The sequence below is a fragment of the Oncorhynchus kisutch genome, linkage group LG11, assembly GCF_002021735.2.
Source record: "Oncorhynchus kisutch isolate 150728-3 linkage group LG11, Okis_V2, whole genome shotgun sequence".
NCBI classification, from domain to species: domain Eukaryota; kingdom Metazoa; phylum Chordata; class Actinopteri; order Salmoniformes; family Salmonidae; genus Oncorhynchus; species Oncorhynchus kisutch.
This window is the reverse complement of record NC_034184.2, coordinates 64743899-64756476: the sequence shown is the minus strand read 5'-3', so window position 1 is coordinate 64756476 and position 12578 is coordinate 64743899. Positions and strand designations below refer to the sequence as shown.

The 12578-nt window shown below is 39.8% G+C and overlaps 1 protein-coding gene across 1 annotated transcript in view; it reads right to left on the bottom strand.

Annotated features, from left to right (window-relative positions):
- The window catches only part of myo3a (myosin IIIA), a 77779-nt gene extending 65761 nt beyond the window's left edge, over positions 1–12018 (bottom strand). Inside the window, exons 1-2 of the mRNA XM_031836104.1 lie at positions 11914–12018; positions 4361–4544 (exon numbers count right to left, since the gene is read on the bottom strand). Coding sequence (XP_031691964.1) covers positions 4361–4544; positions 11914–11915 — 186 coding nt within the window. The 5' untranslated portion in view covers positions 11916–12018. The remainder of the gene's footprint in view (positions 1–4360; positions 4545–11913) is intronic.
- Positions 12019–12578: the final 560 nt, after the last annotated feature.

The following is a 12578-nucleotide window of genomic DNA, read 5'->3' as shown; positions in this document are numbered from 1 at the left end:
AAAAATTGTACCTGGAAAAGCAAATGAACACAACAAGAGTTACATAATCTACTTAAACCTTGTCCACGTATAGTGTTGAGTATCTGCTTTTGAAAGAAACCATTGTTAGGAATTGTAAACACTTCTACTGCTTACTGAACTACATGGCCAATAATAAAAACATTTTACAGTCAAGTAGCTACTGTAGTTGATCATTTTCAAATTGTCTTTCAACATAGCAATGTGCCGTTTGTGTCCTATTTCTCCAGCATCTCACCAGATTTAACTTCTCAAAACTGAGTGAGAGGAAGAAAATGTTAGCTGGGTTTTATAGCCATAGCAACCACGTACATTTCAAACGTGTATTGTCTCTAGATCAGTAATAAAATATACGTTTCATGAATGAACAATGAAACATTTCCCTCTTTCGGTGTAATTGTAGGGCCTTGAAAGCACAACCCAGGTAAATCTACAGTCGATGCTTTGTGTTGTTAACAAAAGAAGGGGAGGCTTGATATTAAGCTATACAGAGAGAGATAGATGGAGATAGATTAAAATGTATAAATTGATTAAGAGAAAGAAAGAGAAGGAAGAATTCTAATGAGGAGGTTGGGGAAGTCTGTTGTGGAGACTGAAGACGGACTGAGAGAGAGAGAGACATAGAGAAGATGACATAAAGAAAGAGAGAAAAGATTTGATAAAGTGACAAAGTGTGACCAAACAGAAGACAGAGCCTCAGAAGAGAACAGAAGCCAGTAAGATAGACTTTAAATTTGCAGTTTAACATGTGAAAATCGGATTTTCACATTTGAAATGGCTGTTTTCACGACACCATATGTTCACATGTATTAAATGTACAGTTCACGTGTTAACATCACCTTTTCTCGTGTGACGAAAATAACATGTTTTCACCTCACGTGAATTGCAGTTTATATATCCACATAATTTTCCTCCCTCATGATGCCATCTATTTTGTGAAGTGCACCACTCCCTCCTGCAGCAAAGCACCACCACAACATGATGCTGCCACCCCTGTGCTTCATGGTTGGGATGGTGTTCTTTGACTTGCAAGCCTCCCCCCTTTTCCTCCAAACATAATGATGGTCATTATGGCGAAACAGTTCTGTTTTTGTTTCATCAGAACAGAGGACATTTCTCCAAAAAGTACAATCTTTGTCACCATGTGCAGTTGCAAACCGTAGTCTGGCTATTTTATGGCGGTTTTGGAGCAGTGGCTTCTTCCTTGCAGAGCGGCCATTCAGGTTATGTCGATATAGGACTCGTTTTACTTCAATCCCATAGAAAATATGTGGGCAGAACTGAAAAAGTGTGTGCGAGCAAGGAGGCCTACAAACCTGACTCAGTTACACCAGCTCTGTCAGGAGGAATGGGCCAAAATTCACCCAACTGATTGTGGGAATCTTGTGGAAGGCTGCCAGAAATGTTTGACTGACGTTAAACAATTTAAAGGCAATGCTACCAAATACTAATTGAGTGTATGTAAACTTCTGACCCACTGGGAATGTGATGAAAGAAATAAAAGCTGAAATAAATCATTCGCTCTACTATTATTCTGACATTTCACATTCCTAAAATAAAGTGTTGATCCTAACTGACCTAAGACAGGGAATTTTTGCTAGGATTAAATATCAGGAATTGTGAAAAACTGAGTTTAAATGTATTTGGCTTAGGTGTATGTAAACGTCTGACTTCAACTGTAGATACTTTTGTACCTGTTTCCTCCAGCATCTTCACAAGGTCCTTTGCTGTTGTTCTGGGATTGATTTGCACTTTTCGAACCACAGTACGTTCATCTCTAGGAAACAGAACGCATCTCCTTCCTGAGCGGTATGATGGCTTTGTGGTCCCATGGTGTTTATACTTGCATACTATTGTTTGTACAGATGATCGTGGTACCTTCAGGCGTTTGGAAATTGCTCCCAAGGATGAACCAGACTTGTGGAGGTCTACAATAATTTTAGGCTGATTTCTTTTGATTTTCCCATGATGTCAAACAAAGAGGCACTGAGTTTGAAGGTATGACTTGAAATATATCCACAGGTACACCTCCAATGGGTTCAAATGATGTCAATAAGCCTTTCAGAAGCTTCTAAAGCCATGACAAAGTTTTCTGGAATTTTCCAATCTGTTTAAAGGCAATTGCATGTTCACATGTGAAAAACAATCATGTGAAAATCACATTTGCAGTTTCACATAAAGAAAACTCTTAATGTGAAAATATCACTTTCACATGTGGAATTGCAAGTTCACAGTGGGGGTGAAATAATGTTATTCTCCTCACATGTGAAAAGGTGGTGTTAACATGTTGCAGTAGCAATGTTTCCTACCTGTGTATAATAGTTAAAGTGCGTAAAAAAATAATGATTTATTTTTCCTGAGCCATCCACTCCATTTTTATTGCAGTGCTCCATGGGGTTCCACTGATATACATGTATACTATGCGATACCACAAGAGAGAGGCATTTGGTGTGTTCCTTCTTCCAACTTTGAAGTCCAGTGAAAAGAACAGCGAATCTATCTCTCCATATCTTATTATTTTTTTATCCTGTTTTCCAGTTTGTACACATGGTTACATTTTCTAAATCTAGAGATGACATGTTTAACAAAATTGTGATGAGTTTTCTGGTCTTTTTTTGTTGTATCCTCTTATTGTTTTGACGAGTGAAAAACAAGCTAGCTAGTTAAATTTAGTATGCAAGTCAACGAGAACAATTTGCCGTTTCTGAGGATTTTTTATTTCTATTATAAATGTTTTGGCTCTTAAATATACAGTCAAAAGTTTACTCCTACTCATTCAAGAGTTTTTCTTTATTTTCAGTTCTCTCTACATTGTACAATAATAATGAAGACATCAAAACTATGAAATAACATATGAATTCATGAAGTAACCAACAAAGTGTTAAACAAATATATTTTATATTTGAGATTCATCAAAGTAGCCACCCTTAGCCTTGATGATAGCTTTGCTAAATCTTAAATTTACCTGATTTTGCTAACTGTTACCTTGGACAATATCAAGACGTTAATATTCTTTATGTAAAAAAGCTTAAATGACAGCTCAATTCGAGAAAATTCTGAATTTGCTATTAATTGTGATTAATCACAGCAAATCCTACGATTAACTCATTTTAAAAAACATTTATCATTTGACAGCCCTATTTTTTATTGAAGAGTCAATATTCTGAGATTGAGAGAAATTTATAATAAATATACTGTAACGTCTGTTTCCAACTCACACGCTCAAACACATAGATCCCCTGAACGCAGCTCACTTTCCAGCCCACTTTCCAGCTCACACTCTCAAACACGTAGATCTCTTGAACGCAGCTCACTCTCCAGATCCCAATCACTTGAATTCTGATAACCTGTTCACACACCTGTATGTCATTATCACACACTATTTAGTTAAGTTCTTTGCACCCCGTCATTGTGAGATATTGTTTGTTTTTTGACGTGTGACACACGTCTATTTGGAGCGCTGGGTTCCCTGCAATTTAATCCTCCCGTGTATGATAGTTTTGGCCTGCCTAACTAACAACGCCTTCTCCCTGTCTGTACTCCTGTTATCAACCTATTGCCTGAAATCCTGGGTGACGTTACTAGCCTTTTCTCTGCCTGTACTGTTGCCTTTTTGGACCCCCTGTGTATGACCTTCTGCCTGCCCCTGGACCCAGCTACCTGCCTCCTCCTGTGGTCCGTTACAAATAAACACCTTTAAAACAGCTCTCTGTCTCCCATTGTGTTCATTAGATATACATTGGAAGAGAAACCCAATTTTGGCCCTCTTGATCGAACAGTCAAGACATTGGCTTCTCCTGTGGGAGACATGGACTCCAATCCCACCGGTTCCAAAAGCACACATGTGAAACTTAGAATAGCACATGTGAAATGTTGGAAAGTGAAGTCGTGTGAAAAATATATGTGAAAAATCTTTGTGAAACTTTACACATGTCTGAGAATGTGCAATTTATTTTCCTCACGTGACATTTTTCTAATATGTGGAAAATAAACGGGAAAATCCATGTGAAACTTGTCCGAAAACCACGTTCCTGACCAATGTGTAGTTTCTATTCATCATGGATGGCAGCCCAGGACCTGAAGCTCCCTGAAACTCCCCACATGACAGTTCTGGGGCTACAGGTAATGTGATGCGTCCTCACTATGGCTCCCCAGGATCATAAACATACCGAAGGCTACTGCCGGCCAGTCACACTAATGCATACAACAACACCTGCATGGCAAGAAAGGACATTCCTATTATTGGCCTACTTAAAAACCAAAACCCAACATGCTCATTTCAAAAGCATGCACCTCGACATGCAGACACACATACTTCAGAAAGTAAGGAAACATTACTCACATGGATGGGGTCCAGTATCTTGACAGCCGCTTTGCTGCCATCGATCTTGTTGAGTACTTTATAGACTTTGCCATAAGTCCCTTTCCCGATGGTCTCGATGATCTCCCAGGTATCTGTCGGATCAGGAAATGTGTCGAAGATAATCGATTTCCCTGATTGTGGAAACATCTTCATGAGAGATCTCCTGGGAAAGAGAGGGGTAAAGGAATAACATGGCCATTGTGAATGAACATTTCTTGTTAAAGACCCAACTTTTCATTCCGTGAATGAAATAAACAAAAGGGCTACCAATCTTGGCACATCAAATCAAATGATTCACATCTTTGCATATAAGCAATATGTCTCCAGTCTTGGCAGTTCGTTCTACATATTTCCTTCCAATTGTGGTTACCATGGTTGCATGCTTCCATTCGTGTGTCTTGTATCTTCCTTAACCCCTCCCCACATGCCAGTTCAAATGACGAAGAAGGTACTGGATGGATGGATGGATGGATTAATTGATGGATGGATGGGAAACCTTGTTAGCCAGGCTTGTTATTTGTGTCTTTATAAGTCCATGGTCTATTTTTGGTAGTCAAAACAATAGTGTAGTCCTGGGCCTTCTCAAATATTGGATTCATGTCAAGAAAAGTTATTGTAAAGGATCTGTAGCTTTATCTCTCATTAGATTTGTTACCGCAGTGTTTATCCTTGTTGGAATTCCACTGAGATGATTGTAATTGTAAGGGTTGTTCACAATGTCCTGAGAACATTACTCAAGGATACTTGATTCCCTCAGATGCACAGCGTGCATAGGCCTTGCACTTTGAACACTGGAGTGGATCTAATTGGGTTGAAACAGAGCCAATGTTTTAGGTTTTATTTATTTGCACCAAAGAAAAGACGTGAAAGACAGAATAGATTTGAAAAAAAACGTGTAAAAACATTGTGCAAGTGAGGTGTTCTTTAAATCAGTTAATCAAAGCATATTAATTATAATTGTACATGATATACTCAGTATACAAGAAAAAAACGTGTGTGTGTGTGTGTGAGAGAGAGAGTTAGGCTATATGGAGGGAATTATTATGTAGTTTCAGGCTGACCCCCAGTCTTTGCTTTAAGTTATTGAGGGATGATGAGGTTTTGGCAATGTGAAGATAAGAATTCCAGAGTAAGGTACCTCTGTATCTGATACAGAATTGACTATGTGAGGTGCGGCAGTGGGGAGGATGAAGGTATTCGTAGTGTCTTGTGTTATATAGATCGATTTCAGAATGACCATGGAAGAATCTATTGAAGGGTTAGGTAAACTATCTGGGAGGTATGAGTATTTGTAGATGAAAGTGCATAACTGGCGTACATTAATGTTGTAAATAGACAAGATATTGAGTTTCTTAAACAAAGGTGCAGATGGAGCCAGGTAATTAAATGTATTTTGTATGATGAGTAATTTGTGTAGGTAGGAGGCATATGTACTGGCCCAGACAATATTACAGTTAATTAAGCTATAGTATAGAGTTAGGAAGCAAGCCTGATGAACCAAACCACTAATCTTTCTGATGATATCAACAGATTTCATCACTTTGCTACAAACAAATTGAATATGATCATTCCAGGATAACTTTTCATCAATTTGAACTCTGAGGAATCTAGTGGATGTGACCTGTTCCATTTCATTCCTACCAATTGAGATTCTGGCTCTTTTTATATTCATTTTTTAACTATATTTCTTATGCTTACTTGTGAATACAATAAAGTTGTATTATTATTATTTTTTTACATTTAGAGATCATTTGTTTATCTGAAACCATTCAGAAAATGTGGCCATACCTGAGTTGGCTTCATTAATATATGAATCAAAATTATTGTGTGTATCATCAGCAAAGAGAATAGGAAGTACGATAGAAGACACACCAGCAAAGTCATTGACATAGATTAGGAATAAAGAAGGTCCAATTATTGAACCCTGTGGCAAACCACAGGATATCTTGGTCCTGGTAGATGCACAGCCGTTTGCATAAACAAATTGTTCTCTATCATACATATTGCTACATTATATCACCCGCTATCTGAGCAGCTAACCGATCACTGCAGCTGTACATAGTCCATCTGTAAATAGCCCTCACCCCCATATTGTTTTTATTTACTTTTCTGCTCTTTTGCACACCAGTATCTCTACTTGCACATCATCATCTGCTCATTTATCACTCCAGTGTTAATCTGCTAAATTGTAATTACTTCGCTACTATGGCCTATTTATTGCCTATCTCCACACGCCATTTGCACACACTGTATATAGACTTTATTTTCTATTGTGTTATTGACTGTACGCTTGTTTATTCCATGTGTAACTCTGTGTTGTTGTTTGTGTCGCACTGCTTTGCTTTATCTTGGCCAGGTCGCAGTTGTAAATGAGAACTTGTTCTCAACTAGCTTACCTGGTTAAATAAAGGTGAAATATATATATATTTTTTAAAAATGTATAATCATGAAAACTGTAATAATGCAATTTAGAAAATAATATTTAATGATCAACTGTGTGAAAAGCTTTGGATAAATCTAAAAAGATGCCAAGAGCATATTCATTGTTGTTAAAGGCTGTAAAGATTTTATCCACGAAAACCATATTGGTGCGAGTATAGAATACAATGTTGATTTACATGTTTCAATATTGTCTTATTCACCAATTTTTGTAGGATTTTAGAAAAACATGGCAGTACAGATATTGGTCGATCATTTGTAAAATATATTGGATCCCCAATATTCAATCAATTTTCAAATCATTAGGAACAAGACCAGTTTGCATAGATTTGATGAAGATATACAGTCCCAGTCAAAGGTTTGGAAACACATTACTTATGCAAGGGTTTTTCTTTATTTGTACTATTTTCTACATTGCAGAATAATACTGAATATATCAAAACTATGAAATAAAACATACGGAAACAAAAAAGTGTTAAAAAAATCCAAATATATTTTATATTTCATACACCTGAAGGTGTGTTTTGGGTCATTGTCCAGTTGAAAAACAAATGATGGTCCCACTAAGCACAAATGGGATGGGATGGCTTATCGCTGCAGAATACTGTGGTAGCCACGCTGGTTAAGTGTGCCTTGAATTCTAAATGAATCACATACAGTGTCACCAGCAAAGAACCCCCACACCATCACACCTCCTCCTCCATGCTTCACGGTGGGAACCACACATGCTGAGATCTTCCGTTCTTTGCAGCAATTGGAACATGGAGGCCTGATTCACACAGTCTCCTCTGAACAGTTGATGTTGAGATGAGTCTGTTATTTGAACTCTGTGAAGCATTTATTTGGGCTGCAATCTGAGGTGCAGGTAATTGCCGATTTCTGAGGATGGTAACTCAAATGAACTTATCCTCTGCAGCAGAGGTAACTCTGGGTCTTCCTTTCCTGTGGCGGTCCTCATGAGGGCCAGTTTCATCATAGCGCTTGATGGTTTTTGTGACTGCACTTGAAAAAAAACATTCAAAGTCCTTGAAATTTTCTTCATATCTTAAAGTAACCCATATTCACAAAAAAGTGTATTGAATTCACATTAAATAATATCAGGATCACTATATGTCTTATTTCCAACAATAAATTGAGATTGAATACTTGTTGATGCCTTTTCCTTATTCAATAGCTGATGATTTTCCAAGTTGACTTTATATTATTTAAGGATTCTTGGAATTTCTTTGTAAAATATATTTTCTTGGGATATCCAAAGTAGATGAGTAAATGTGTTCTTATACTTTTTGTATTTTGCAGAATTTAGGGGAGAGGTGTCACAGCTTCTGTTTTATTTGATTGTTGTTTCCATAGGTTACTGCTGGAGGGCACCCTTACCTTGTTTTCTAGTTTCCAGGTTACCCTGATTATTACTTATTGGATTCACCTGTGTTTAATTACCTTCTCTGTTCACCTGGTTGCCTTGTTTATTTAAGTTCCTCAGTTGGTCTGGATATTTGCTTAGGTCTCATGTTTTATTAGTGTGCTCTTGTGCGGTTGACTTGTTTATGTTAAGACTCTAAGCAAAAGATCTGGATTTACCCTTACCTCTGCTTGCTGTGTTTCTCTGCACCTGGGTTCGAGTTAGTACAAGCATTATTGTGACAGTAGACCTAAGTCAACAATGGACCCAGCAGAGATTTCTCAGTCGTGCGAGGAACATTCCGAACTCCACCATTTACAGTCGGCTCTCACCCACCATGAAGCTGTGATTGGCTGCCATGAGGCGCGGCTGCAGACATTGTCGGATGATTTAAGAACTCTTGTGTTCGTTCTGCAGACAGGACAAACGGCTGCTACACCTGTGGCTGTTCCTAATCCTCCACTCCACCCTACCAGCTCAGCGTCTTCCTCCATTTGGGAGCCTCATCTCCCGGCACCAGAGCGCTATGAGGTGCATCCTGGGAGGTGTCGTGGGTTCCTACTCCAATGCTCGCTGGCCTTCAAGCTGCAGGCATCAACGTTTCCCACCGAGCGTTCCAGAGTGGCATACGTCATCTCCTTGCTCTCAGGACGGGCTCTGGCCTGGGCCATGGCCATATGGGAGCAGCAATCGGACATTTGTTTTAATTGGTATAGCTTCACCCAGGAGATTATTTGGGCTTTTGATCACCCCATCAGTGGCATGAATGCTGCTCAAAGATTCATTGTGCTTTGGCAGGGCAGCCAGAGCGTAGCTGATTACACTATTGACTTTCGGACACACGCCGCTGAGAGCGGTATACAGAGGCACTTCACCCAGCCTTTCGGAACAGACTCAGCGAGGTTCTCAACTGGCTTCCCGGGACAACCCTGACACTCTGTATGAGCTTATCATTCTGGCCACACGGATTGACAACCATCTTCGGGAACGTTGTTGTAAGAGGACGGAGGGGTTCTGAGTGGATTCAAGAGTTTCAGGTTCCGCTGAGGGAGTCAATTCTTCATTTGTTCCACTGCCTTATGCTGCGTCTGCTTGTCCTATACCCCGTCAGAGTTCTCAATTCGGCTCTGGTTCTCCTTCAGAGGTGCCGATACAATTGGGATGCACCAGACTTTCCGGTCTGGAGAGAAGACGCAGGATTAACGAGCAACGTTGCCTTTACTGTGGACAGTCTGGACATTTCCGTGCCTCCTGTCCCGAGCTGACGGGAAACGGGAGGACTCATCAGTAGATGAGAGAATACTGGCGAGTCAGATGCTTCCAGCCAACCTGCGGTGGGACAATGGGCAGTTGGACATTCCTGCTTTCATAGAATCTGGGGCTGCCGGCTGTTTTCTGGATCGCACATTAGCTCGCCCTCACTAAGCTGGACATTCCGTTGTCGGTCACTGCGCTGGATGGGGTGCCCCTAGGGTCTGGGAAGGTGAAGCAACTCACCATGCCTATTCAGCTACGAGTTCTGGATTATCATGTGGATTTTATCCAGTGAAATTTGGTGGACTCTCCTGAGATACCCCTGGTTTTTGGACATCTGTGGATTTCTATCCATAATCTTCAAATTGACTGGCCCTCGGAAAGAGTTCTGGGATGGAATCCTTCATGCCAGTCCACCTGCCAGCAACGCTTTCCACATCTTTCTGGCCCTGCTCGTCTGGAGGCTTTCGATTCTCCTGTTCCTCCAGCTGGGGATGACAAGCCTGATCTTTACCGCATACCTTCAGGATTACGGGGATCTGAATCAGGTCTTCAGCAAATGAAGGGCCAGCCGACTGCCTCCTCACAGGTCCTACGATTGTGCCATTGACCTCCTGCTCAGCACCACTCCTCCGGGAGGAGGGCTGTATTCTCTCTCAGGTCCAGAGACTCAGCCATGAAAAGTTATATTAAGGAGGCGCTGGGGGCGGGTTTTATTTGGCCGTCCAATTCACTTGCAGGAGCAGGTTTTTTCTTTGTTGGAAAGAGGGATGGGGGATTACGTCCCTGTATCGATTGGACTATTTTCCTGTCAAAATGTAACAAGTAATTTTGGGTGTCAGGGAAAATGTATGGAGTAAAAAGTACATTATTTTATTTAGGAATGTAGTAAAGTAAAAGTGAAATAGTAAAGTACAGATACTCCAAAAAACGACTTAAGTAGTACATTAAAGTATTTTTACTTAAGTACTTTACGTCACTGTTCGTGTGTGAGTGGGAATGACTCCTAACACTTTAGACATTGAGAACACCAGACACACCAGTAGTGAACGAATGACTGCCCTGTTAGCGTGGGCCAAGAACTCAGGGGGATGTTTCTCTGGGTCCATTACACGATCAATGGCTTCCAAAACAAAACCTAATGGATGATCCCTTAAACATCAGAGACAACAATGGGATAGAACAGGAAGGCGTAAATAAGCCTACTGTCTTGGTGTAAGGTGAAAGACCAAAAGGTGAGTGTATCATTCCACCTGGAAGAACACTCAGTTCTTTGACGGTGCACTTTGATGATAGCTGCTAGCCAGCAACGTTCAACAAATTGTATAATACTGTATTAGTGAATGGATAGGTGTACTATAGTTTGGGTATCTGAAAAGGCAACTAGACATAGTAGGAAAGCTCTAAAAGACTAACAACAACAAACATTTGACGAATTCAGACCGATTGACTTCTTCCACATTTTGTTACATTACAGCCTTATGCCAAAATGCATTAAATATTTTTTTTCCCAACACCAATCTACTCACAATACCCCATAATGACAAAGCAAAGCCAGGTTTTTTGATTTTTTTTTACAAATGTATAAATAAAATAAAAAGAAATATCACATTTACATAAGTATTCACACACAATTGTATAATAAGGCTATAACGTAACAAAATGAGGAAAAAGGGAAGGAGTCTGAATACCTTCCGAATGCACTGTATCTCAGCCTAATGAGGCTATAAAGATACAGCTCAACTTTGACCTGTAGGTGTACGTGCATGCTGTCAACTCCTCCAGTCACTACCTATGTGGAGATTGCATCCCACTGTGAGTTTCCTTAACAAGGTTTGTATTCTGACACACATTCTATAGATTCACACAGCAGCGGTGTATGTTCCCATTTCCAACGGCATCCAGAACAAGAGTCAAAGCAGTGATATCAGTCCCAATCTCTAGAGCAGAGGACTCATCATTTTACCTGCAGGTCTTCCATCTCCTGAATGGGGGCTTTACACTGCATGACCTACAATCAGAGGAAGATAATGGGAGCAAGATAACCCTCCACCATCCCAGAACACAAATGATAGTAACCAAAGAAAAAGATCCAACCAACATTCAAAGAGCCATGTCTACATGTAAGTGCATATAAAATGTGGTTTAGAAAAAATATATAAATGTTATATGCACTTATATGCAGACATGGCTCTTTGAGTGTTGATTGGATCTTTTTATTTGGTTACTATCATTTGTTTTCTGGGATGGGGGCAGGCCATCTTGCCCTATTATCTTCCAGTAAGTTACAGCTCCACTAATACCTGACAACCACACACAGTACACCTCCATGAGGCCAAATTTCAGTCAGGCCAAGGTTATCCCCTGGTCACACTCACACAACTTTGTCTATCTAATCCACAACAACACCAAAACCAACAACAGAAAAAAAACTTACATCGTTTTGTCATTGTGCCTGGGGACATATTTTGGAGGAGGATTAATCCATTTTCGGTGAATTCGGTTAGCTTCGAGGGAGTGAGAGAGGGAAAGCAACTATGAGTGTAAACAGCAGAGGAGGAGCTAACCAGCGCTAATCTCGCTAGCAATCCCCTCGCTCCTTCCATTGGAAACAATCTCTAAGTAGTAGGAGATATGTCAGGATTAAGAGGAATTAGCCAGTTGCAACATGAGCCTTTCCCCATATAGATGCTCATTCATACACAAAGCAAAGCTGATTAGTGCAACCTTACAATATGGTGCTTGCTAAAGACAAAGTGCCATCCCTTTCTCTTCTTGGTGGTCTTGTACATAATTTAGTACTGAGCATTGTATTAACTCTATTGTATTTAATCCCTGTTATCCATGTACAGTGTTTTGTTAGGATAACATATACAGTACCAGTCAAATGTTTGTACACACCTACTCATTCCAGGGTTTTTTAACATACCTATTTTTACACATTTCTACATTATAGAATAATAGTGAAGACGAAGAAGTAACACATATGGAATCATGTAGTAACCTTTTGTTTAACAAATCAAAATATATTTTATATTTGAAATACTTTAAAGTAGCCACACTTTGCCTTTCCTTCTTAATGCATTTGAGCCAATCAGTTGT